This window comes from Gallus gallus, chromosome 7 (genome assembly GCF_016699485.2).
Source record: "Gallus gallus isolate bGalGal1 chromosome 7, bGalGal1.mat.broiler.GRCg7b, whole genome shotgun sequence".
In the NCBI taxonomy this organism is placed as follows: domain Eukaryota; kingdom Metazoa; phylum Chordata; class Aves; order Galliformes; family Phasianidae; genus Gallus; species Gallus gallus.
In genome coordinates this window covers 28,539,283-28,566,018 of record NC_052538.1, presented here as the reverse complement: position 1 = coordinate 28,566,018, position 26,736 = coordinate 28,539,283, and the positions used below count along the sequence as shown (strand labels likewise).

General features: G+C 38.9%; 1 protein-coding gene across 1 annotated transcript; it reads left to right on the top strand.

Moving 5' to 3' along the window:
- Positions 1–17,499: 17,499 nt before the first annotated feature.
- On the top strand, positions 17,500–25,158 carry DDX18 (DEAD-box helicase 18). Its single transcript, XM_422125.8, has 14 exons — positions 17,500–17,695; positions 17,790–17,957; positions 18,156–18,287; positions 18,624–18,759; positions 19,572–19,672; positions 19,779–19,978; positions 20,065–20,179; positions 20,770–20,909; positions 21,475–21,636; positions 21,967–22,119; positions 22,797–22,910; positions 23,699–23,755; positions 24,013–24,190; positions 24,741–25,158. The coding sequence occupies exons 1-14, from the start codon at positions 17,509–17,511 to the stop codon at positions 24,881–24,883; spliced, it is 1,986 nt and encodes a 661-aa protein (XP_422125.4). The 5' UTR covers positions 17,500–17,508; the 3' UTR covers positions 24,884–25,158.
- Positions 25,159–26,736: the final 1,578 nt, after the last annotated feature.

Sequence of the window (26,736 nt, the reverse complement as noted above, 5' to 3'; positions counted from 1 at the left end):
GACTTTTTTTCATGTTAAAATTACTCTTAAAATATACACAGGCAACTTTTCTGATCCTTTTCCCCGTTTTCTTCTTCTTCTCATGTAGAGTAGTGAAGAGAAACAAAGAACTGAAAAGATTTAAAAACTCAGATTACTTTTCCAGACCAATTTTACAGCACAGAAACAATCTTTGCCACCTTGTTCTGTTTTCCACGTTGCTTTTAAAGCACAGCCTTCAATAAAAGGTAATATCTTTTCATTATACACTGGATGTATAGAGATTACGTGTTCAGTATCCCTAGGCATAAATGTACTTCAATGTGCAATGAGACAACAGGCATCATTCACAACATCTGGTCTATGCCACTTCAATATCAGCACATTCTGACACGTGATATGTCATCTAAAAGCACATTATCTTCTCATTTAGATCAACATAAGCTGCCAACTCTGTTGTCAAACTTAAGTCACAACCGGGAGCAACGAGGAGTCCTATGATGTAGTCTGTTTCTGCAGGCTACGTGCACAGGAACCTATCTAGGAGAAGGCAACATTCATACACATCTGAGGAAAACACTGATGCAAAAGCTCCACATCCCAGAGAAAACTGGCAGCTCTTGCTTGGATAAAGGATATTCTGGCTGATGTTCAACTGAAGGATTTGTAGACCTAGATGTAGATTGCTCTGAAAGTAATATCTCCTATTTGTTTCTGTGGAAACTACAACAGATACAAAGAGCACAATGACAGTTTTTAACAGAGCAAATTCTCAGCTACAAAATACTATTTTTCAACATAACCACTGCCACTAACCACCATGATGGCATTTTTGGCAGCTATCAACATGCCCATGCTGTAGAAACTCAGGATTGAAAGCAGTGATCACTGTCAGTCTAATAAACAGTCACACAATGGCAAGGATTGCTCTTAATGCTGGCAGCTTGACAGCACCTCTTTAAGTATCATACCATTTAAATGGATAATATATTGAATAACATAGGTACAAATTCTCTAGGCACAGGGACTGCACAAGGACAGGATCAGCTCTATGCTGCAGCAAAAGGAGGAACCTTCATCAGCTGAAACCAGCTCAGGTGAGCTGCTTTTGAATTGGTTTTCCCTAGGTCAGCTCCTACAGAAACAAACAAAAACTTTAATTTTCAGAAAGATCGCATCACTAATAAATATATAAAATAAACATGTCTTAGGATGCCAACTTAGATGTAAAAAGACATACTAAAGCTGCGCTTCATAAGCTGAAGTTGTATATGCTTTAAACTAGTTATAATGAACAAGCACACACTAGAGCTTAATCTTTCTGCTTTCTGAATCAATAGAAGTATTCTCAATTTAACAGGGTGGGATGAAAACACTAGAATCAGAGAAGTAGCAGAGTTAATTGTGAGGAATGCTGGAGATGAAATCTGATCAAAGAGGTAATTATCAAGGCCTTTTTGAGTAGCAAGTGGTTTTCAGAACTTTGCATTTTCAGCTGTGATCTGAAACCCAGAAATATAGGAACCTGACTTTTTGAAGAAAGAACTTTGGCAATATTTTTAAGGCAAGGGGATGTGAGCGGGGAAAGAGCCAAAGGAAAAGAGTTCTTGTGAGATTTTTTGAAATTAAAGCCTTGACATAATGAAATTTACTCGCCATCAGTGAAACCAAGGCTCATTCTCCCAGCTCTGTCACAAGTGAGTTAAGTACAATGTGGTTGAAGTCAGTGTGGCTGCAAGTCTCTCCAAAGTTAATGAAAGCTGCAGGCATTGAACATATTCAAAAAGGTCAGGTTATTAATACTTCTGCACAAAAGTTTCATACATTTCAGTGTAATTCTGAGGCAGTATTGACTTCTCTTTAAGAAAATATGGTCTCCAAATATACCCATGACAAAAAAAATATTGGTTCAAATTGCTCTTAATATTCCCAAGTCGGAACTAAATGCATTCCATCTAATTCCTGACTGAAGTTCTATTTGAATTTAGGATTCAGATTTAAGGGGTATCGGTCCTGAGTTCTGTTAGCCCTAATAGATTATAGTATAGTCCTTTACAGGACTGTGAATAATTGCCCATTGGCAGCAATGCCATGAGCAGATAAAAACCACATGTAATTCAGCTGTGCAGATTGCCAGGGGACACATGGCTTCCATGAACAGAATCATGGCCCATAACTGAAGTCAGACAAGAAGGAGAAGGGGAGCACCTCATCTCACATCATATCCAAAGTAGCAAATTCCTCAGCACTGCAGCATTAAAAAACTTTGGTGAGAGGAACAAACAACATCACTCTCCCATTTTATGTCTCAGCAGTGGAAAGTACACATAAGATGTTGCACAAGACATATAAACAACTCAAAGGGTATGACATATTGCAGTTCTACTTTCACCTGATGTGGTATCAGAAGAGATTGCTGTTACACTAGCAGAAATTACTATAACACCAACTGCCTTTAACAGATACTATTACTATAACTGATTCCTTCAGCAAATAGACAGTAATAGCCTTTATTTCTTAGGTTGCTTCCCTACAATAGTAATCGAATTCTTGTTAGCAATTTTCAGCTGTGAAGGAAATCTGAGCAAACTAATCTCTGATAAAGCACCTCTGTCCACAGCTGTGCAATGTGAAGTATTTCTGAAGGAGAGACATATTAAGCCTTGAAATTATCCTATTTATTATCCTCACGCCAATGAGAAAATGGAATATTTTAATTGAGTTTTGAAAGACTGTTTGCAAGCTGCTGACCTAGAAGGAAAGCCCTGCAAATCATTTGCCATAGATCTCTTACAGAAACTTGACATGAAGCAAAACAGCTGTCTGTCACTGAACTGGTGAGTAGAGCATACAGATCAATTTAAGTGCTGTTTTTCCACAGGCCTCAGCCAAAGCTACATGTAGCTTTGATTCAGAAACACCACTATATCATCTGTACTATTTCAAGGTTCTTTTAAATGTAAAAAATAAAGAAAGAAAATTTAAGAAAATATGAAAATAAGCAAATACAGATCATCTGGTTGATATTGCTTTCTTCCCAGCAGAGCACACACACAAATTCTGCTTGAGCAACCAGTTGCATATTTCTTTAATTTAGGGAAATTCTACAGGAGTAATTTATCATAAACTTAGGTAGACAGCAAATATGTCCATCTCATTTTGATAAGAAATTATTCAGCATAATCCAACTCACTAGAACGTACACAATACAGCAACAACATTATTAATGTGCATATATATTCTAATGGTAAGTGGCCATGATAAATGATTTGATTTGTTTTTGGGACTGAATTTCTGATAATGAATCATGCTACCAAACTCAGAGATGCGTACAACTGCAGAGGAGCACACACCAGTTAATAGAAAGCAATAATATGGACTTGTAACGTGATTGAAAGTGCAGAAATGACAGCAGAGCAGCAAGGTACTAGGCTGCAGGATTTTGCAGGATTTGTTCAAATACAACAGCCTTGGGCACAGAAATAAACAAAATAAACTGCTTACCTTTGGAATGCCTCAGGTGCACAGGTATCTCCAGTAAGATACCTTGCCTCCACTGCCAACCCTTAAATTAGGTCAGCAAGTACTGGAGCTCCCCCAAGTTGGCCCTGTATTCCTACCAGGCACTCAATCACTGTTTCAAGCCATACATCTGAATAGTCTCCCATAGAGGTTCTGTTGCAAATTCTCATCTTAAAATATTTTACTGTTAGAAATTTGACCTCCTGGCAAAGGACATGGAAGAGGCTGATGTGCCATAAGACAGGTGGGAAAACCTGGAGGAAGGAAGCCTTGGAAGGTGGTAGGGTAAATCATCCATTATCCATATAAATGCAAAACAGACAAGAAGGTCACTGAGCAACTGGCATGAATTTGCAAAAGTGAAATCATGCTTGATCAACCTGATCTTCCTCTCCAACAACAAAATCAGCTCGGTGAATGAAGCTATAACAGTTGTTCTTTTTCTCTACTGTATTATGGATTTCAGTACTGCTTACCATAGCCTCAGTACTGACAAACTGATGAAATATGAGCCTGACAAGTGGCCAATGAGAACAGTGAAAACAGGATAAATTATCAGTAGAATGAGTCAGAATAATGCTGAATTTCAGCATGTTCAAAATAGGTAAATGCAAAGTCCAGCACCTAGGAAGAAATAACTCAGTATACCTGTACAGACTGGGGCCAACTTGCTGGAAAGCAGATTTGCAGAACAGGACCTGTGACTCCTCTTAAGCAGCAGATTGAATACAAGCCAGCAACATATCCTTGCAGCAAAGACAACCAATGGCACGCTAAGTTTCATTATGAAGAACACTACCAACAGGTCAAAGGTCATCTTTTCTCTACTCACCCCTAACAAGATGTATCTGGAGTGCTGAGTTCAGTTCTATGCTCCTGACTACAGGAAGAACATGTACATACTGGATCAAGTTCAGCAAACACCACAAAGGTTATCAACAGCTTTCAGCATCTGAAGAAAGGCTCTCTCAATCTGGAATTGTTCAGCATGGAGATGGGAAGGCTCAGAGCGATCTTATCAGTAGATAACAATACCTGACTGGGGGTGTAGAGAAGGAAGTCACTCTTCTCAATGGTACTGAACAGGAGGCAATGGACAAAACCTGATAAACAGCAAATTTCATACAAAAATAAGAAAAAGCTTTTTCACTGAGAAAGGAAGGGGGAAGGGTCATACACTGAAACAGGTTTCCCAGAGGCTACAGAGTAGCTCCATCCTTGGAGGTATTCAAAAGCAAACTAAACACGTTCCTGAATGGTCTCTTATAGCTGACCATGATTTTAGGAAGGGATTTGGATCAGAAGATTTCCAGAGGTGCCTTCCAACCTCACCTTTCAGGGATCCTGTGAATTTAGCATTTTGGTTAATTGTTCAAAGACTTTCAGTGGGGTAATTCAGCAAGATTGTGAGGTGTCTATTATGTCATCTAAGAAATGGATGTACACCAGCAGGTGTGACTTGTCTGATGTTGGTTTTGTCAGTAGCAGTGACAGAAATGGTTTTAAAGTATACTTGATATTGCAGTGCATTAGTGTGTCTGTGCCTACTGTCAAGGTGCCATTATCAGATGGAAGCACCTGAAAGAATGGCTGGCAGTGCTATTTCCAAAGTAATGTACTTATGAAAAGCCCAGTCTCTTTGGTAGTGCACAAAGAAATTGTAATGAGTATTTTATATATTCTAACCATTTATAATTCAAAGATATCAGCACTTACACATTACTGATTATACACACAGCTTGTAAGTCCAGGGACTTGTTTCTCAGATACAAGGATCACCTCTTTCCCCCTCCTTTTTCTACTATATTTTTTTATTGAAGAAGTGTTGTTCACCTACAGGCACTTGCTTATAGCTGGTCAAGTGCTGCTTGATAGCAGTGACTGCTTCTGTTATGTATTCTTGGATCTCAACAGTAATTCTGTAATGAATATTCTTACCTAAAGCTGGTGTTTGTATATTCAAATAGCATGAATACTGAATTTCAAAACACCCCCTTCCACTGGGATACTTCACTGCCTCAATTTCCCTCCTTATTCTGCTTTTCTCATCTACATACTTCTTTGGAGCAAGGAGCATTTCAGCAGAGGAACACAGGAACTAACATGACAGAAACATTAGGAAATAAGAGCAATAAGCCTCACCCCTGCAGGATGAAAGGTCTTGGCTTTTCTGTGTGCACCTTAAGAAAACAGATTGAGATTACTGAGCACAGGAAAACTTTGCCTTTGTAAGATGGACATAGAGAAGAGGGAATTAAACCACGTCACATTGGATAAATACAGTTAAAAAAAGTAGAATTTACCCTTGAGAATTCAATATCACAACCAGACTTCTCCATAGATTTTCTCCCAGTAAGAAGCACTAAATGCTGCTATGATGCCAACTTAATTGGCCAGTAGTGAGTACCTGAGGTTGGACTTAATTTGGGCTCATCAGAATTGACTAGCACTACATCATACTGCAGCAGGGAGGAGAAAGAATGGGAAAGGGAACAAGATAAAAGTAAGCAAGAATTAAAACAAGTACTATTCCTTAACACAGTAGGATTTTAATGCTAATGGACACCCCCTTTCAAACTTCATGCTAAGTAAAGAAATTGGCATAGTATGTAACAAAGACACTAGTATGATTACATTTCTTTTTAATGGTTATATTTTGGCAGAAATTTTGACTTGAAGAGACTGCACAGGCATTTTGAGTCATACCATGGTCTTTTAACTCTGTGATGAGATTCTTAGTTCTTCACAATTCTTAGTTCTTCAACAAAAATTACTTCCTAGGCTTGCTTATGAAATTACAGCCAAGTCCAAAATGGACTACCTATTTGAGAAACTAAGCATCATTTTCCATATTTAAAAAGAAATACATACGCAAGATAAATACGAAGCCAGAGGGTGCTCTTTTTATTTACAACCCCTCCTGGTTAGGGTGGTTTCTATGGCAGCAGAAAATCAGAGGTTTTTGTTATTTCCCATATACACATCCCTGAGGAGCAGTTCATCTATTGAATTTAGGATGATTCAACTAAGCTTATTAAAAATATTTTTTCTTCTTTGATGATATGCCAAAAGTGATAAAAAAATCAGCTACTCACATCACATCCCAGTTAAAATATTTTCTTCACTGTATATATAACCGTATTTTCTTACTGATGTTGTTTTTTAAGAGGCATCTAGAGATACAGCGAGAGCATTTGATTATTCAGCACCAGCTGAAGTGATAAAATCACACTGATTAATGGCATTAAGCTGATGAGAGTCACAAAATTAGTAATAACTTTATATCAGACCTTTACAAAGAGGTAGCATTCAAAAGAATGATGTTATATTTCAGATGAACAGCTATATGGCTGATGATAATAGCTCGTATGCAAAGTATACATATTTACATCTTTCTGCTTTTGTATCTGACTGCAGAAGCTAAAGTCACTGGTGCATGGTACAGATATGGAAAGTTTTGTTCCAAGATGATTGGTCTAAGTAAAATGTTGGGTAAAACAGAAAGATATTCTGTTTTAATTTACCACCTAAAAGCCCTTTGTTAGTCATGAAGGTCAAAGACAATGGTCTCTTCAGATTGACTATGAAAGATTAATATACCCTCAAATGGTACAATATGTAGATCCATGGTTAATAAAAAGCATACAGCCTGTAATTCAGTGTCAAAAAAACTACAAGTACAAAGTTGGGATAGGATTATTTAGGCTGTTAGGCTCTTGAGACTGATCTTATTCCACAGATGTCAAGGAATCACACTTCTGTTCACATCTATGGCAGAGATTTGACCCTTTCACTAAATAGTTTCCCCTGTTGCTTCATAGTTTATGATAAAACATGTCAAGCTGCACTGCTTGCCAGCATCAGAGATATGTCTATATAATCAACATTCAATTAAATTTGTGCTCAGTCTTAATTACTACGATGTCCACACCATGTAGACAACATTATGGCATAAAAGCCCCATGTATATTCAGTACAATATGCAGTTCAGCTGCTCACGTACCTAAACATTTGTGGGCACAAAATCTGAATCTTTACAAAAGCTATTTAGATTGGGGCACTCTTTATCACACCGCTGTATTCAACATGTAGCATATTTTCCATTCCAAAGTGCCTTATTGTTGAAACATATTCCACATTTGTTTCAATAACCAACACCAAGGTAGGGCTTTGATCTGGAAAACCAGAAAAGACCTTCAGATGTGACTGCACTTCAGTGGAAGGTTCTTCAGAAACAAAGAAGAATGACAGCTCACTCCCCTTGACTGCAGTATGAATTACATTTCACTCCTCCACAAATTCCACTCCTCCCTCATTCAAATGGAAACTGATCAGTTTCTAATGGAGCAAGGAAGATAAAGATGCATTTAAGAAGTCAATTAAGTGTTAGTGATAGCCTTTTCCCTTTTCTAGTGAATACTGTTCCAAAAAAAGTTCTACTCAGGTCAGATGAAACTGAATAATATATTAAAATATCACTGAAAGCTAAGTTTGACCTTTAAATATTAATATTTAAATACTAATGAAATAGCAGTAGGAACACAGACTGACAGGTGTAATACAAGTCAGACTAAATAGCACAGTAAAATTATATGCTACTTTAAAATTCTCATTAGTGATAATGAGATATGCACATATCATCCATGATCTGAAAACTTACTCCTGAAAACCCAGGTAGAATAAATGATCAGAAAATTTTGTTAAGAGTAATTACCCTTATTTCATAACTTTAGGGGGAAATCTTTGAGAGGAAAAGTCAGATATCTGCACTTATGCATGTAATTGGACTTTTTCTTCTAATTACTCCCTTACTGGCTTCATTTCCTAAAATATGTTACCCAGAAGTCTATTTCCACTCTACCAGTGTAAGAAAACCTTAATCTTTACACAGCTCTTCATAGCACTTCAGTAGTCTGTTCCTTATTAATCACAGTGTCTCTCTCGAACATACCCTGAATACTGCTTATACCACTAAAGTTGTCAGAGAATAGTAGAAAATTACTGGCTGAAATAGTAAACATTTTCCCCCTAAATGCAATATAACAAGGTAGGGGTATGATTTTGAAGTAGGATCAGTTGCTCCTTCAATACCTTCACCGCAATATAAAAAGGCAGAAAAACACAGAAGTCATGTAGGGATCCTGGGAGCTCTCAAATTATCTGCACTTAAAATCATGTGCACAAATGGCTTTGAAAATGTGATGAGAATCAAAGAATCCATCTTAAAGCCAATGAAAAAAAGAAAATATAAAGAAGAGCTTCACAGATCCACAGCTGCTACATCACTTTTTCTATGTCCCCGTTAAAACTGCACTGTTTAATGGAAAGGTGAAATGTTAGAAATGGTGTAATGAAAAGTCATTTACAATTCATTTGTTTATCATTTTTTCAAGGTTTAATTTTTCTGGAAGTAGTAAATAAAGAATTCCTGTATCCAGTGTGCTGGTGCATGCTTGGTAAATGACCTGTGTTTTACAGTCATTAAGTAAAGATGGAACACCTCTCTTTGCATGACTCAATGATTTAACAATTATTAGTGAGATGTTATGCCTCTAAACATTTCTGGCAGATGATGAAGTGGACTCTCAATGCTTAACAAAGCTTTTAGAGGCTTGTATTACACTGCTGCATAGCAACTGAAGCTTCTTAAATGCAGGTGAGGTAAATCCCATTGTAGTTGTCTGGGTATTGTTGCTGAGGCTTTGTGAAGCAAACATAACAAGCTTCAGTTAATATATTCAGTGTCAGCATATCAAGAAGTTTCGCCACACTAAGGAGTTTTGCATTCTCCTTGTATCCATATCCCAAGTCTACATCCAAACGCTCATTACCAAATAAATGATTCTCTCTGGCAAAATCCTGGCACACAAATCCAAAACGTTTGTCTTCTAGGTATGAACAGCTACTCTTCCTGCATGCCAGGGTAAGATTAGTGCTCCACTGTAAGAACAACTTCTCTCCAGTGCGTCACAGGCACGAAAGCCCAAGAAGGCAATGGCGAGACATTGAGTAACATGCAACAATCAGAGCTGCAGAAAACACTCTGAGTACCTCTAAACACAAAGATGACAATGAGATCTGTTACCACAGTGTCCAGGAGAATAAATACACAGATCAAAAACACATGAATTATGGTGTTTTTTTCCTCTAAGGCAATTAACTCTGAAATAACCTGCATTCAGATAAAGTACGTAGAGCTTTACCAAGGGTGATTGACTTCTCCTAACAGTGTTGCCAGAGAAGAAATAACTGTACTTCAAGTGCGCTCAAACAGGCAGGTAACACCTTCAGGCCACACAGAAACCAGACTGTGGACTGGAAAGATCATAAACATGCCAGGATTTATTTGACTGTTCAGGGTCTGATACCTGAAAGAACAGGCTCTGAAAGATACCAGAGGGGTCACGTGCACAATAACTTGTGCTAGCAAGACCAGAAATGAGGCTCTTCATTTCTTCTCACATTTTGGCCTATTTTGAGGTACAGGAACAGAAACTGTAACTGCCAGGAGAATTTGGCTCTCATGTATTAAGAAAGAGTGCCATCTTCTGGTTTCTTCAACAACAGTATTCCATGGGAACAAATAATAATAAAATAGGTTTGGTTAAAGCTTAGAGCTGATCATAAAGTCACGTTTGCTCTGAACCTCTAAAGGAAAATGTCACTGATAATAAAGGACAGGCAAGGGAAAGCTGGAAAGGCTAATGCATTATAACTACACTGTATAGGTTAAACCAACGTGTGCAATAATTATAACTATCACAGCTTGACACAGTCTATAAAGGTTTGAACCATAAAAAGTCTCATCCTCATAATACAAGTGCTCTCTTATGCAGTGCTGGCTGTTCTAGCTCCTACAGAGTTTCAACCAAAAAGTTCAGTATTATATAAAAGACTACCAACTAACTATTCTCCATCTCAGGAACAATAACTTTCCTTTTAATGGTGTAATATTTGGACAGATCAGTATGACGGGAAAAGCACTACAACAAAGGTGAGAAGATGGAAGACCTGGAACAATAGAATGGAGCTATAAGGAAAGGGAAGAAGATTGCTCACCCATATCAAAAGATTCTAGGTTTAGAGGGAAAAGCTTCACTAGAAGGGATCTCCAGAAAGAGAACCTTCCCTAGTGGCAGTCAGCCCTTAAATGAGGTCTAAGAGGTGCAGCCAGGCACCACCCCCTTCCAGTCACACACATGAATTGCCTCCACCTGTGCTCCAAGGGCTGACCGGGTCCTTTCCCCAGGTGCTCAATCAGTGGTTCAGGCCATGACTCAGCAGTTACCATACAAATGGGAATCTGAAATGGCCTTCAAAGTAAAAGCAACTTACACAGATTCTAAGGACATGCCATTGCCTCTTTTTGTAACCTTATAGAATACAAGGTACGTGTATGAAAGTGATTCAGACTGAAGATAACTCAAAAATATTGTACTCTTTTGCATCATCCTTTTCCCTGACAGGTACAATAAACATAGGGTTACTGGTCAATGTAAAATTTTATTTCAAATTTCAGGAACCTACCCTAAAATAAAAATGGGCAAAGAAATCATAAATGGCATGATAGAACTGAATTAGAAACATTCAGCGATTTGTAGAGTTTTTGGTTGCTCTGAAACAGTGTTCTGTATTAATTGAATGATTTTACCAATTTAGATTTCCTGTAAACGAAGGAATGAGATGACCGTCTTGTAAAAAATAACCTCAATCCTTCATTCCCTTTCCTCTTCAGCTAATGATATTTTTTTGTTGGAGAAATCTCACAGCTAGAGTGACATCTTGTGTTCATTGCACCACAAAATGCCACATCTCTGTCCCCATCCGGCTGCCAAGCGCCCAGAATGGCCTAAGATCTATCTCACCAATTCAAATCTTATCTTCGAGGTAGCTGCAAAGAATCTTGGCTGACCCTATGTATATATGCAAACAAAAAGGTAATGTAAAAGGCACACTCCCCCCCCTTCTGAAACTGAGACAGTTAAATCTTTACTAAGATTCTTCACATTAATAAGGACAGCATAAAAGGAAAGTACTATATATCTGAGGAAAGAATTCTTTTAAAGGTACTAACCTGTCATTCTGTAAGTTAAAAACCAGTGGCTACAACTGCACTTTGACCAGCTTGTTAATAAATCCTCTGATCCTGCTTGTAGCCTTTGCAGTATTTTGAAGAACCTTCAATGAGTTGGGTTTTGTTTTTAACAGAAAGTGCTAAGAAATAATGGATCTTCATATATAAGAAATAGTATAATTAATTTAAATGCTACCTTATTAAAAGTGGCTACCTATAAAAAAATGAAACGATGTTTTTGCACTGCCATGTGCAGAACTGGCTACTTATCAATATTTGATGTGTGTATAAATACTCAATGAGAAAAAGAAAAGATGATGAAGTCAGACTGTTCTCAGTGGTACTCAATGACAGAACAAGAAGCAATGAACACAAAGTGAAAAATGGCAAATTCCATGTAAAAACAGAAAAAAAAAAGCTTTTTCACTGCAAGAGTAGTCAAGTACTGAGACGTGTTGTCCCAATAGGTTGTATGTCTCCATAGAAATACGAGAAATCTGACTGAAGATGCTGGAAATCTGACAGGACAGAGAGCCAAGCAAAAGACCTGGTCAACCCTAGGAGCAGAAGTGAAGGCAGTTCATGTGTGTGACTGGAAGGGGGGGAGCCTGGCTGCACCTCTTAGACCTCATTTGAGGGCTGACTGCCACTGGGGAGGGTTCTCCTTCTGGAGATCCCTTCTTTGTGGAGTCTGGATCTTGAGGGACAGGTGGGTAGTCCTTTTTTTCTTCTCTTATAATACTTTTCCATTGTGTTTGTCTCTTTATTATTATATCACTTGTATCTCTACTGCATTGATTTTTGAGGCTGTTGCAGCAGGTGACTTGGAAAAGACAATTTTCAGAGGTGCTTTCCCTACCAGCCACTCTGGGATTTTATGATTCCAACTGCTTTCTTCATTTCAGAGATTTAAGCAATGTTTTAGAGAAGCTGGGCTCTAGTTGTGGTGTATTTTAGAGAAAAGATCCAAAATACTGACCTTATGTTAAGTTTCTGTGGGAAGATAATCCTGTTAGTGCAGGGAAGAACTTACAGCTCTTAATACAAGGTAGTGTTTACCAAGCACTGAAGGCTTTTTACCCAGAAACAACACACAGGTTAGCTTGCTTCATTTTAGTTAAGGTAGTATCATGCAATTAGCTGCGATGGAGTTGATGATGCCCAGTGAATAATAAATACACACCTATAGGTATTATCTGCGAGTTGCTTATGAATGAGTCTGGCTTTCCTTGCTAGAAAAGGAGGCAAGAAGAAATTGTTTCTGTGTGTTTCTAGTAGTTAAAGTTTAAGTGGGTAGGCATGCAGCTGGTCACTGCTGTCAGGTGGGTGCATCCCTCTGGGAAGAGCCCAGACCAGTACAGTAACCTGCACTCCTACCATCCAGGTCACGTGAGACAGCAGGATTTCATGCACAGCCATGCTAAAATCTGCAAGGATGAGATTAGACCTTGATCCTCTACAAAACCATGACAGTGTATGAAAGAAGAAAATTCATTAGAACAATTACTTACTTCAGTTCCTCATCCTTGCATGATCCATGTTACCCCAGCTCTACAATATTGTCTTCCTTTTAATCAACTGATAACACTAATCATTCTGGTCTAACACTCTGAAGTACCAAACTACTTCTCTTAAGTTCTTGAGCAGTCTTAAGTTCCAGATAATCCACAAGAACTATGTGAAAATCTACAAAGTATTTTATGAAATACGATCCAATCCATCTCCACTTTTCACTCTCACTGCAGGTCTGCTCTGGTTTTGGTTTGAAATGTATTCAGAGACATGTCAGTCTGCATTTACAATTGATGTGCCGAATAGCTCAAGTTCTAAAATACAAGATAAATGAGAAATTTCCTTAAAAAAACCCTCAAATTTGGTATGGACCCAATTGTATGCTTTATGCTACACAAAGTGCTAATGATGCCAGTTAGAACTGAGACAATAACTCCATATATGACCCATGAGGGAGACATTATTGGGAAGTAATACTAATCTAAAAACCTAAAATAAAAGTGGTTACATGACAGCCTGGTTTGCTTTTTACAAACACAGATATGCTAATTCTGCATTAAATTCAAAGGTGTATTTTAAATTCCCTCACAAATTCAGTCATATTTAATGATACCTTACGGAAATAGAGTTTGCACTGGAAATTTCTAACCAGCAATATTCAAGATCACAATAACATTCTGTTAACCGTGTCATCCATTCCTTATGTAACATATCTCTATACACCCTGATATACCTTTCTCAAAGCAATTTAGATCAGTTCCCATGGGTAATTTTTCTAATGTTCAGATGTTAGAATTATGTGTTGCTTAAGTGGGAAAGTGATAATTTCTGCAAACTCACTTGCATACATATACAGACTTTTGTATATAACAGACACGCTTACAGAAAATACAGCCTTATATCTGTCTATATGATAATTGATTTTAATTAGTCTGAAAGATAAATTTGATCTAAGAGCAGAAACTATCATCTGTAAAATTGAAATAATGGTTCTGAAAGGTTTTCCAGCTTGTGGGTACAGGAAATAGAAGGACTGATTTTCTAATTCAACTCTTTTAGCTTAATGGTGCAGATGTTCACAAATGCCATTGCTGATGTTCTTTTTCATAGCTTACTATGATAATAAAAGATGATTTTCAGAGATCCTGTTTTTGAAAACTGACCCTGTTTGCCATATTTCAGCAGTAAGAGCCATACACTTTTGTGATCTTTCCTGCGTGAGATTGATACTTTCCACATACATCAGGATGATTGATCTAAAATGATACAACTGAACTCAGTGATTATTTTCATGTTGTAACTTCAGGGTAAACGAGAACAAACCTTTCAAATTTGGCTTTAAAATAGCGCCCTTGACAACACATTAAGATACTGAAAACATCTGTCTTCAGAGATTAATTCAGTCTCTAATTTGGAATTCTTCAGTTCCACAAAGCTTAGCTAAACCAAACATGACCTCCTACAATTCTGCCTGCAAGATCACATGTATAAAATTTGATATGTTTTGACAGCAACCCAATAATCATTTAAGAAAATCCTATTGTTAGTAAGGACTGCCTGATAAGTCAAGCAGTTATAAATGGACCTATTGCATGAAAATGAAACTTATATACCACGGGTATATACCACATGTTAAATCTAAGAAATGCCAAACTTCAGAGAGGAAAATACTAAGAGAAATTAGTCATTTAAAATACTGTCTGGACACATCACTAAGAAATGTACGTTATTGCCTTCTGACTCTTTTTTGTGACTTTCCACAGTTTCTGCTTGAAGAAAAAGAACGGAGCTCAAAACATGTTTTGAACTCTCTAGTGAAGTATAGGAAATTCTAAGCAGTATCTTTCTCATGATATGGGGACGGTGCTGTGTTGGAGCACGTAATACTTAGCCACCTAATGGAACCTAATTTCCGAAGTCCCATATCCCATATGTAATGCCATGATATCTGCTTACACAGATGCAGAACTCTCATTCCTCTGCAAAAGCATCAAAGCTTTCCTTCTTCTCCAGCTTCCAACAAAAGCTGTAAGTTCATGTTGGCACACAACTGGTGCACATCCCATATATTCTCCTCAGAGGGATCTAATGTACCTCTCAGGAGTATTTGTCAGTTTAGGCCTTCTGCCTCACTAATGCACTTTCACAAACTCTTCCAAGTCAGCCTGCACCCAGAGGGGACACTGAGGTGAGATTTTCATACAGGGCTTTAACAGAACGGGTTTTCCAGGTCCCAATTCCTGGCAGATCTGAGAGTGTGGTGATGTATATGAAAGCTAAATAGTGATGACCCTGGCAGTGCTGGCTGGGATAGGAACATGTGGAGCATTCTGTTCTTGAAGAAGATGACTTTCTCTGCCCTCAATGTAAGTATCGGTGTCAGTTCTGTCCTGCCCAGACTTTTAATTCACTCTATTTGCACAAGGAGCATATTTTAGAAGGATCCAAATAGTGAATGTAACCACAACACTATAAATCAGCACAGCATAGGAAAGAACAAATCTTTTGCTAATTAGAAGTATATTCTGTAGGCACAGTGTAAGGTAGATGGGGAGGAAATATGGAAATATATTTCCAGAACCTAAACTACACTGACTTGCAGCAAGAAGCTGCTTAAAATTCAGCCTTGACATGACTTTCCCTAGAGTTTCATACCAAAAACCTTTCTTGATGAGTGAGGATGGCTCATTTTATTTTCAAAACACATCTGATGGAGACTGATGTGCTTTCAGAGAGATCCTCATTATTTAATAAGCCAGTGGCCAAGTTTGGACCCAGTCACCTTTTTTGCTTCATGGTTTCATTGTCACAGCTGTAAGCAGAGCAGCTCAACAGCCAAGCTAGAGGCCATGCTTTCAAGCTGTCAACATTCACAGTGAACGACTGTGAACTCTGCTGCAAGTGAGGTGCAATGCATCCTGCCCCAAAGCAGCTACTTGCATTTATGAAATACAGAGAGCTCTGAAGGTAATGAAGTGAGAGATGGACTAAAACAGTAAAAATGTGCTGCAATGGGGTGTCCTGGGGTCCAGGTTACTCTTCAGCCTTGCTTAATGAGAACCTGGGAAAGAAAATAACCTACAGGAAGAATTAGCCAAGGGGATGTGTTGCTTCGGTTTCTGTTTAAACTGAAAAACGTAATACTGGTAGTTTTGTTCCTTTGTTTCTTGTGAAGCCTTTCTTTGCCTGTAAGGTTCCACAGGTGCTCAATCACTGGTTCAGGCAGTGATGTAGCATTTCCACTACAGTATATTATTAATAAATGAAAGAAATTTTAAAATGTTATGCATCTTTCAGCAGTCTGAAATTCTGGCCAAAAAAAAAAAAAAAAAAAAAAAAGTCACTTGGGCACTCCATGTGAAAGCTGCACACCAATGATTATAGATGATAAAATACAGGACAGCATCCAGAGATGCTGGAGGATTCCATTTTGAGGCACATGGCTTGATTTGGAGATGGGGCCAGCTGTTAACCTTGATGCTCCTTGGCTGCTCTGCAGCTTTTCTCCTCCTCCTATCCTGCAGGTTTCATGGTCCAGCATGGACTGTATGGGGACATACAGAGGCAGCACTGCTGCCAGGAGGTGTGGGCATCAGCAGCTCTGGGGGCAATGCGGAGTCCTTCCGGGGCTGCCATTCCAGCTCTGCTCTCCACCAAGACCAGTGGCAGGACAAGAGGTGATGGCCTCGAGCTGTGCTAGGGTGGGGTTCATCTTAGAGATTAGGAATGAGTTCTTCTCCAAAAGAGTGGTGCTGCAGTGGCACAGCTGCCCAGGGAGGTGTTGGAGTCACCATCCATGGAGGTGTACAAGAGCAGTGGAGATGTGGCACTGAGGGACCTGGTCAGTGGGCATGGTGGGGGTGGGTTGGGGCTGGTGATCTTAGAGGTCTTTTCTAACCTTAATGGTTCTGTGGTTCTACAAATGAATTTTGTTTCATTTTTGGGGGTAAGTATCTTTCTTAAAATAAAAGTCATATGTAATAAACACTTTGAAGTTAGTAGGGCCATAATTCTGAGCTTAACGTGCCTTGCAGCAAGCAGTTGCAGGCTGAGCCTTACCCAATTCGTAGTAGTACAGATTTCTAACGCTGCTGTTTAAGAAAGCCAAGCAAATTGCTGTAAATTCCTGTGCTACTTGTGCCACCTGCTGGTGAGGAGGGATATAAAAGTGGCTGCAGGGACCACTCTGGATGAGGATGAAGAGGCAAGAAAGAGGACACGAGGAGGAAAGGCTATCCTGCCCCTCACTGAGCTGAGGAGCAGCTGGGAGCAGAGCTCCAAGAAGCCGTGCCCTGGAGCCGACATGTTGTACGGGTAACCAGCCGGTAGCGCGGCCGGGCCGGGCCGGCGGGAGCCCTGCGTTGCCTCCGCCGCGCCACCGGGGGGCGCCCGCCGGGCGGCGCGGTTCCGGCGCGGCCCGGATGCGTGTCGCTGGGCCGGCGCTGCCGTCTCCACGTGTGATTGAGGGAGGCAGGGAGCGGGCCGCCGGGATGTCGGTGTCGGTGGCCGCGGGCAACCTGCCCATGCGGCTGCTCCGCAAGAAGATCCACAAGAGGAACCTGAAGCTGCGGCAGCGCAACCTGAAGCTGCGGGCTGCCGAGCAGGAAGGTACGGCGGGGCGGGGACGGGCGGGAGGTCCCGGAGCTTCTGAGCGCCGCGGCTGACGGCTCTTCTTCATCTTCCCTCTCCGTGCCGTGCCCAGGCCAGACCTCGCTCGGTCCCCCGGAGGAGGACGAGGTGAAGGAGGCGGCGGCCCCCGAGGCGGAGGCAGAGACAGAGGCGGGCGAGCAGGCAGCGCCGGGCCCCGAGGCCGCTGGGGCGAAGAGGAGGAAGAAGAAGAAAAGGAAAGCTGCTGCTGGCCCCGAGGGAGGTACGTTTGGTGCTGTCTGCGTCTAGAAGCCCCACAGAAACCTCGTCTCCCCTTCTCCTGACCCCTCTCACCACATGATGCTTGTAGGAATGATTTACAGGGTAAAAAAAGTCAGTCCGCAGCACGACTTTGGGGGACAAACATATTTCTCACACCCCTCACTGAGAATGGCTTGTCTTCTGTAAAATAACGGCCTAGGTACAGAAACTAAGAAAGCAAAAGCTGAAGAAGACGTATCTGTGGAGGCAGAAGATGAAGATGGGCAGGATACGGGAGAGAAAGAAGCGGAAGAGGAGGACGAGGTGCCCAGTTTACCTCTGGGTCTAACAGGTATATCATTTAATGGCTGTTGGTCTTAAAATTGCTTTTGAAAAACAGTTTTGAGACATACATGCACACATTTAAATGTGAAAAAAAAAGTCAATGAAATAGAGTTGTATCACTAATGCATTGGCTTGAGAAGCGGTCTACTCATCCATTTTTTTTCCAGGTCTCTGTGGTATCCCTAGGAACACTTTAATACAGAGTATTTTGTTAGCATCTTAAAACTTTACAGTAGGAAGGAATTATAAGAAGTTGTTAGTATGGTAAGTTTTTAATGCGTAATGTTGGGGTAGACAGAGTTGGAATGAGTGAATGTCTTTCTTTCTTCCTCCTCCACTTCAGGTGCCTTTGAAGACAATTCTTTTACTTCCCTTGCTGGTCTCGTCAGTGAGAATACATTGAAAGGCATCAGTGATATGGGCTTTACACACATGACAGAAATCCAGCATAAAAGTATTAAACCTCTACTGGAAGGGAGGTAAGAAGTTTATCTTTTTAATTGCTATACCAACTTCAGATGTTTTGTACATATTGGTAACAAGTTAGATACAAGAAATGTGACTTCTTGGAGCTACGCTCTTCAAAATGTCATTTTGTATTTTGAATGTTTTGTTTGTAGTCGTAAATACAACTTAATGAAGTATATACATTATGTGTGAACAAATACTTAGAGTAAGTTGGATGGTAACTGTTGAGTCATGGCCTAAACTACTGATGGAGCACCTACGGAAAGGACCTGGTCAGCCCTGGGAGCACAGGGGAAGGCAGTTCAGCTGTGGGAGCAGTAGGGGTGCAGGCTGGCTGCACCTCTCTTAGACCTCATTTAAGGGCTGACCGCCACTGGGGAAGGATCTCTTTCAGGAGATCTCTCCTTGGTGGAGTTGTCCCTTGTGAGCCTAGCTCTTCAGAGATGGATGAGCAGTCCCTTTTCCTTCCCTTTTAACACGTTCCTATTGCATTAGTCCCCATGTCGTTACACCTCTTGTGTCACCTTTCCATCACACTGATGTTTGCAGTTGTTCCAGTAAATTAATGGAGATGGCTTTGCAGTGGGCTTTGAAAGCAACGCAGTGTGTTTTCACTAGTTCCTTGTATCAATGTGTCTTGTAGAGACTCAGGAGAAATAAGAGACCAAGCTGTGAGCTGTATCTGTCACAGAGCACTGAATTTTAGTTAAGTTTAAAACCATGTTATGTTTTCACATAGTGAACATCATTCAGAATAGGATGTGTGTTTTTTTTCTCTGTAGGATGACCTTAACAGTTCTTTTTCTAATTTTGCTTTTTGCAGGGATATTTTAGCAGCTGCCAAAACAGGCAGTGGCAAAACACTTGCATTTCTCATTCCTGCAGTAGAGCTCATCTACAAGTTAAAATTCATGCCTAGAAATGGTAAGGATTTCCTTCATTTTGTAGCAGCCCGGATGTTAAGGGATATGGCTGTGAAAGGGACTGGAGGAGCTGTAACTTAATCTTGGTCAATTGATGTGTGTTTTAGGGACAGGTGTTATTATTCTTTCACCTACTCGAGAGCTTGCTATGCAAACCTATGGAGTTCTTAAAGAACTTATGAATCATCATGTTCACACCTATGGTCTGATCATGGGGGGCAGTAACAGATCAGCAGAAGCTCAGAAACTTGGAAATGGAATCAACATAATTGTAGCAACACCAGGAAGACTTCTGGATCATATGCAGGTAGACAAAAATAATGATGCCTCTTACTTAGTAAAAGGTAATAAAAGCCATGTCCCCATCTGACTCTCAATTTGTTATTCTTCTAGAACACTCCAGGTTTCATGTACAAGAACTTGCAGTGTTTGGTGATTGATGAGGCAGATCGAATCTTAGAGGTTGGATTTGAGGAAGAAATGAAACAGATCATAAAACTTCTACCAAGTAAGGAGAAAAAAAAGTCTTTCCTGGAAATTACTTGACTAACATTATGTCATCTTTGTGAGCGAGTTATTGTAAGAGAAGTCATTAATTTTTATAGGTCTGTAAATGTACCTTGGAGTGGCTGTCTCAACTCTGTCTGTTCTTCTGATAGCTAGCATATATTATTTAGCATCGTTTATCTGAAGGACATGGTTTTCTGTGTCCTTATGCACTTTAGGAATATAATTTTGTTCTTATAAAAACATTTTAGCTTAATGCCTACAGTATCTCATTCATCTTTCTTTACCTGTTTATTTCCTGCTATTTGTTATTTCCTAATTAGACTTAAATAAGGAAATAATAAGAAAAAGATCTATTGGCTTGCAGTTGGATTTTTTTAATCTCTCCAGAATAATACCTTCATGAATACGTTTCCTCTTTTTATTTTTGTTTAGTTATTCCTTGTAGTTAACATCCTATAAAGAATCTTAAATTAAGTGAAAAAAGGTGAAGAATTGTTCCAGGGGAGTTTGCAACTAAAGATTTTAAGGATTTGCTATTTGAATTCTCCTTTAGAAAATTAAGCATTCTTGTAAACTAATTATTTTCAGAGCGCAGACAGACAATGCTGTTTTCTGCTACACAAACCAGGAAGGTGGAAGATCTAGCCAAGATCTCTCTGAAGAAAGAACCACTGTATGTAGGAGTTGATGATAACAAGGAGACAGCAACAGTAGATGGCCTTGAACAGGTAACACAAACAAGCATTACTAAAAGGAGTAGTCCGAGAACAGACTAACAGGCCCTACATTCTTTTAAATGGGTTGTATAAATGCCCATCCCTTGAAGCGCTTAACATCCTAATGGGCAAAAGTTAACAGTTGCCTAAAGAGTTATTCACGCTATCTAAAATGTTATGTAAAGAATTCATGAAGTAGTAATACAGTTAGTTACACTTTCCAACTACTATCTGTATTACATACCTCTCTCTCTCTCTCCACACATAAGCACTGTGTTACTGACAGAGAACACTTGATTCTGTTTTTTCTACTTAAGATAATGGCTAAATGGAGCTGCACCTTAGTTTCTGGGTTTGTGCAGTTGATACAATGATAATTGTTTTAAAATACCAGTAGGTAGATATTACCTTTAAAGAGCAAACTAGTAGCAAGAATTCTTTTGTGGTTTGTAGAGTAAGTTTTTGCTGTCTTCATATTTAAGGAGTTTCATATAATAAAGTGAGAACAGTAAATCACATGGCTTCATTCTGTGCAGTTCTGTACTGTTATATTTAACAATATTTAAATAATTTCCAGGGCTACGTAGTGTGTCCATCTGAAAAAAGATTCCTTTTGCTCTTCACGTTCCTGAAGAAGAACCGGAAGAAGAAACTAATGGTATTTTTTTCTTCATGTATGTCAGTGAAGTACCATTATGAACTTCTAAACTACATTGATTTGCCTGTTTTGGCCATTCACGTAAGTATTTTAGATGTTGATATATTTTTAATTAACCTGGCAATGTCTGTGTCTGAACCTCAGGCTTTTATGCAGTCTGTCTGAAAGTAACCACTTACGTAACTCGAGTTTTTAATACCTTGAAATATACACTGCTCTGCTTGGTCTGTGCAAATCCATAAGGTAGAAAGATGCACTACAGTATTTTATATTTTTTGGCAGTGATATAATCTCTGAAATGAGAAATTGCATTTAACCTTACAAACTGGCCAGTTTTTTTAGTGGACATCCTTAATGTATGTGTTCATGTGGTTATTTTCTTGTTTTGTTTGACTTGTTTTTTGGTTTTAGGGCAAGCAGAAACAAACAAAACGTACTACAACATTTTTCCAGTTCTGTAATGCAGAATCTGGAATCCTGTTGTGCACTGATGTAGCTGCCAGAGGACTGGATATTCCTGAGGTGGACTGGATTGTCCAGTATGACCCTCCAGATGATCCAAAAGTAAGTTATGGAAATAAAAATACCTTCAAATCCTAACTGAGAGTGTTGCTGCAGAGAGAACCTGAATCTTCTGCTCGACAGAGGTCAGGATTCAGCTGTGTTAACACTTAGCAGCTTATTTCATTCACTGATCTCTACTAGATCCTGGGGAGTGCTGCAGCTAGTGAGGACATACAACTCTGTAGTACCAAAGTGATTTAAAATCTAATCAGCTAAACAAAAAAATACTTCTTAGGAGTATGAATTTATATATGCATGCTTGAGTCTCATAACAGCTTTTTCAATAAAAAGTTGGATTATTTAAAAAGTAGAATTCTCATTTTAAAAAGCATCCAGTGCAAAGAAGAAAGACTTAAGAACTTAGATACCTTGACAAACATAGTAACTGTATAAAAGTAAAGTTGAATTTTCTTAAGTCACATTAGACTAGGGCTTTTTTTTTCCTCAGTCGAAGGTGAGATGCTTCTAGTAAGGGATTTCTGTCTCAACTAGCTACATGCTTCGCTTCAGCACTTGGTTTGCCTCATCCGTGTGTCAGTGCTAAGAAAAAGTCTTAAAACATAACCAATGGGGTATGACAGTATGTTAACATTAAATGCTTTTTCCATAAAGCTGTTTGTATTACTGCATAGATGAAAGACTGCCTGGACTTACCTGTTTCTTTCTCTCTGCAAAAGGAGTATATTCATCGTGTTGGTAGAACTGCCAGAGGTATAAATGGTAGAGGACATGCTCTGCTCATTTTACGTCCGGAAGAACTGGGCTTTCTTCGTTACCTGAAACAAGCCAGGGTAAATTTACACATAGAATTCCTTTGTTTTTTGTTTTTACTGTGCAATCTCTACTTCAAAGGCAAAAACCTTAATGATTAACAAAGCATTTTAATTTCTGAGCATAAGTTTTTCCGTTACTTAGAAAACATTTCACTGAACATCTGACTCTGTTCTGCTGACCCTTAGACTCAAAGGTGACTGCATGTATTAATAGTTGCTTTGCAGCTGTGCAATGTGTATTATTAAAATGTAATTTTCCTCTGACTTCTTCATGAAAAGATTCTGGGAGCTTGGCCAGTGCAGTTCTTATTTTTCTATTAAAGTAATCAATTGCATTTTTTTTTCAATTTCAAAAGAAAGTTAGCCTTCTGTATAGCAAACAGGTATACAGATTGTGAAGTAAACAGGTATAGGACTAGAGAGATTATCACGTTACAAAGGAGTAATGAAAATAAAGAGCTTACTCATGTCCTGGGCTCACAGAAGAACTCCAAGAGAAGTAATCTCTAGATAGAGATCCTTTCTCCTTGGGAGTCAGCCCTTAAATGGAGTCTAGGAGCTTCTGGTCACTCAAGTGAAATTGTGTTCACCTGTGCCCCTGCAGCTGACTCAGTGCTTGCCTCAGGTGGTCAATCAGAGGTTCAGGCTGTGATTCAACAGTTCCCATAGAATGAATCCCATAGATTCATTGATAGATACAGCTGTGCTATTTTAAAGAAAAAAAATCTTCTATTTCTGTCAGGTCTGTTCTTGTTTGCACAGTAGAAATAATCTAGATTATTTATTTGTTCGTTTGTTCTTCTAAGGTACCACTCAGTGAATTTGAATTTTCCTGGTCAAAGATTTCAGATATCCAGTCTCAGGTATGAGATGAAGAATTTTAATATCCAGTACTAAATTGCTGGTATTGCACCATATGCATTTGCTTGTAAGGATTGTTATTTCACATTATGTTGCAAAATCATAGTCTACACTAATGCATCTTCATTTTTGTCACAGTTCAGTCTTATTAAAGTGAGTAGTGAATGTCACTGTAGTGCACACAGTAAATAATTGGCTTGCATGTAACTTATTGTTGTGGCCATAATTCCATGACGTCTTTTTTTTTCTTTCTCATCAGCTGGAGAAACTGATTGAGAAGAACTACTTCCTTCACAAGTCAGCCCAGGAAGCATACAAAGCTTACATTAGAGCTTATGACTCCCATTCTCTGAAGCAGATCTATAACGTGGGTAACCTGGATCTTAACAAAGTCAGCCTCTCATTTGGCTTTAAAGTCCCTCCATATGTTGACCTCAGTATCCTTTTACTGCTGTGTTTCAAAGCTGGATTCCTGCTTTAAAAACAACTTATAGAAGTAGCTGTGCTATTTCAAATTCTGTTGTTTTTTCTTTTTTGGGGGGGGTTATTTAGTATTGCTATTAATCACATACATGCATCATGTCCAAATAATGGTTTATCAGAGAAAATGTTAAATGGCAATTTTTCCAGTTTTAATAATTGCTTATAAATATTTCCTTTAATGTAAATATAGACTTTAGTTGCTGCAGCCTTGTAGTTACTGGAATACTGCATACATGTTCTAGAGTCCTGTACTGAAATAGAGGGGTATGGGCCCTTCTTGTCAAAGGTGCCAGTGGAGAGAGAGAAGTCGAAGTAGTGGTTCCTCAGTTGAATTAGTTGGACAGCTTGGAAGAATAAAAGCATTCAGTGGAATGACAGGTCCACCCATAACACAATTTTGTGTGTTTTGTGAAATACTTTTTTCTCTTAATAATGCTTGCAATACCCAATAAGCAATGCTTCGATTAAGGCTTTTGTTATGCTCTTTAACCCATAAAATTCCAGATGTGAACAGCAACCAAGGCAGAAGACTACAGAAAAGAGGTGGAGGTGGAGGATTTGGTTACCAGAAACCAAAGAGCGTCCACAAAGCTAAAATCTTCAAGCACATCAGCAAGAAATCAGACAATCGGCAATTTTCTCGTTAATTGTGCATTTGTTACAATGGCTTTTTGCTTTGGTGTAGACTGCCTTGATCAAAACTGTCTGGCAGTTACTTCCATTTTAAACTTCTCTGCTGACATTGTAGGGAAAGAAAAGTTTTAGTTTCAGAGTTTCTTAATGTTTCATTTCAGGAAGACTCTTTGGAAGAAAGAATACAGAGAGACAGCCAAACTTCCTGTCAAGAAGATGATGGGTGAATGTAATTATTTAACACAGTGATTTATTAAAGAAAAAATATTTTCAGCTTTTTATAGGAAAATTTGCTTTGTGTATACCCTTTTTATGTCCACCCCTGGAAGCTCTCGGAGTAGACAGAATGCAGGGACAGATTCCAATGTGAGATGACCTGCATAGCAGGAGACTTCAGTATACGAAGAAATGCAGTTCATAGGTGTCTGAAAATATTTTTACAGCTTACAAAAAAAAAGATTTTTGTTCACAAGGATCATTGCAGGGTGTCTTAGTGGTACAGAACTTATTGTCCATCAGACATGGTGGAGAATAACTTCTTTTCCAAAAGAGTCATTGTATATTGTTGAATCTAATTATGACTGAGCTTGTTATTACTTTAATTCATGGCATCTGGATAGCAAATACAATGTCTAAGATTAAAAAAAAATAACAAAAACAACAAACAAAAAAACAACCTCTTATACCACATCTGAGTCATGCTTAGAATTACTTCTTTAATATTATGATAAAACAGTAACATTCCAGCGAATTACTTGGTTTTCCTCTGTGGTCTGTTTAAATCTGTCTGTTAATGTTCAGTGTATTCTCTTATGAATGGGCAAAGAAAATTAAGAAAAGCACATTGCATACTTTGAAGGACTTTGCCCAGATATGGTGTTGGAAGGGGTTTGGGGCTTTTTTTGTGTTTACATTATTTTCAGGTCTCTGTCCTGTAGAGGTAGATAATTTATGAGGCTACAGTAGTGCTGGGTATAGTACATAAAAAAAATGTATATCCATTGATATACATTACAAGGAAGAACTACATTGTCTCAGTCTGGACATTTAGGAATTAGAGCCCCACATGATTGCAGTAAAACAAGTTTTATTACTTTATTCTGTATCATCTAGAAGTCAAGGCAGGATTACTTTGAATACAAAAAAATCTGTAGTTATTCCAATATGAAGTGAACCCTTAGATCTTTTGAAATAGTATATCAGACTTAAGTTAATGTGTGCAGTGAAGTGCTGTAGAAACAGGTGAACAAGTGGCTCTCTTACCCATAGAAAAACCAGGTCATTGGAAAGGGGAAGAGCAGTGTGTCCATTATGTCAATAGTCCTTACAGCACTCAGATGTCAGTGTTGCCTTTTTTCCCCCTTTTACCTGAAGAAGCTTTTAGCCCTACTGGGAAAAAAAAAAAATTCAAGGGTTATTAATATTGATTGGATACTAAGAACTTCAAAATACTGAGATTTTTGTAACTACAGTTTGCATGTCTCATGCTTCTAGAGTTGTAATGAAAACAAACATCTCTACTGTAGGGTAAGCAATTACAGTATGGGAATTAACATACAATGACATTAACTCTCAGGGACTCATTAGATGAACTGCAACATTAATTACTTTGGGAAGAGATGTAAGCAAAGGTGCAGAAAACCACTGTAAAGAGCAAAATGCTTGTGGCTCACATAAGTAGTGTGTAGGGAGTATTATTTAGTAACAAAAAAAGCTGAGATGATGGGCAGAGTCAGAACTGACTAGGCTTAAAGTATTTCAGAATTCCTATCACTCTTGAAGTAGGCAAAGAACTACTTTGCAGAGACCTGCCTTTTTCTGTTGTTCCCAACCATTCTGGGAGCAGAAGGCTGCTTTCCAGACAGCC

Excerpts from the sequence above, each read along its gene's own strand:
- DDX18 (XM_422125.8), top strand. The coding sequence starts at position 17,509 with ATGCGTGTCGCTGGGCCGGCGCTGCCGTCTCCACGTGTGATTGAGGGA. Across the intron at positions 23,756-24,012 it reads TTTCAGATATCCAGTCTCAG|CTGGAGAAACTGATTGAGAA; the intron begins GTATGAGATGAA and ends CTTTCTCATCAG. Across the intron at positions 24,191-24,740 it reads CCCTCCATATGTTGACCTCA|ATGTGAACAGCAACCAAGGC; the intron begins GTATCCTTTTAC and ends ATAAAATTCCAG.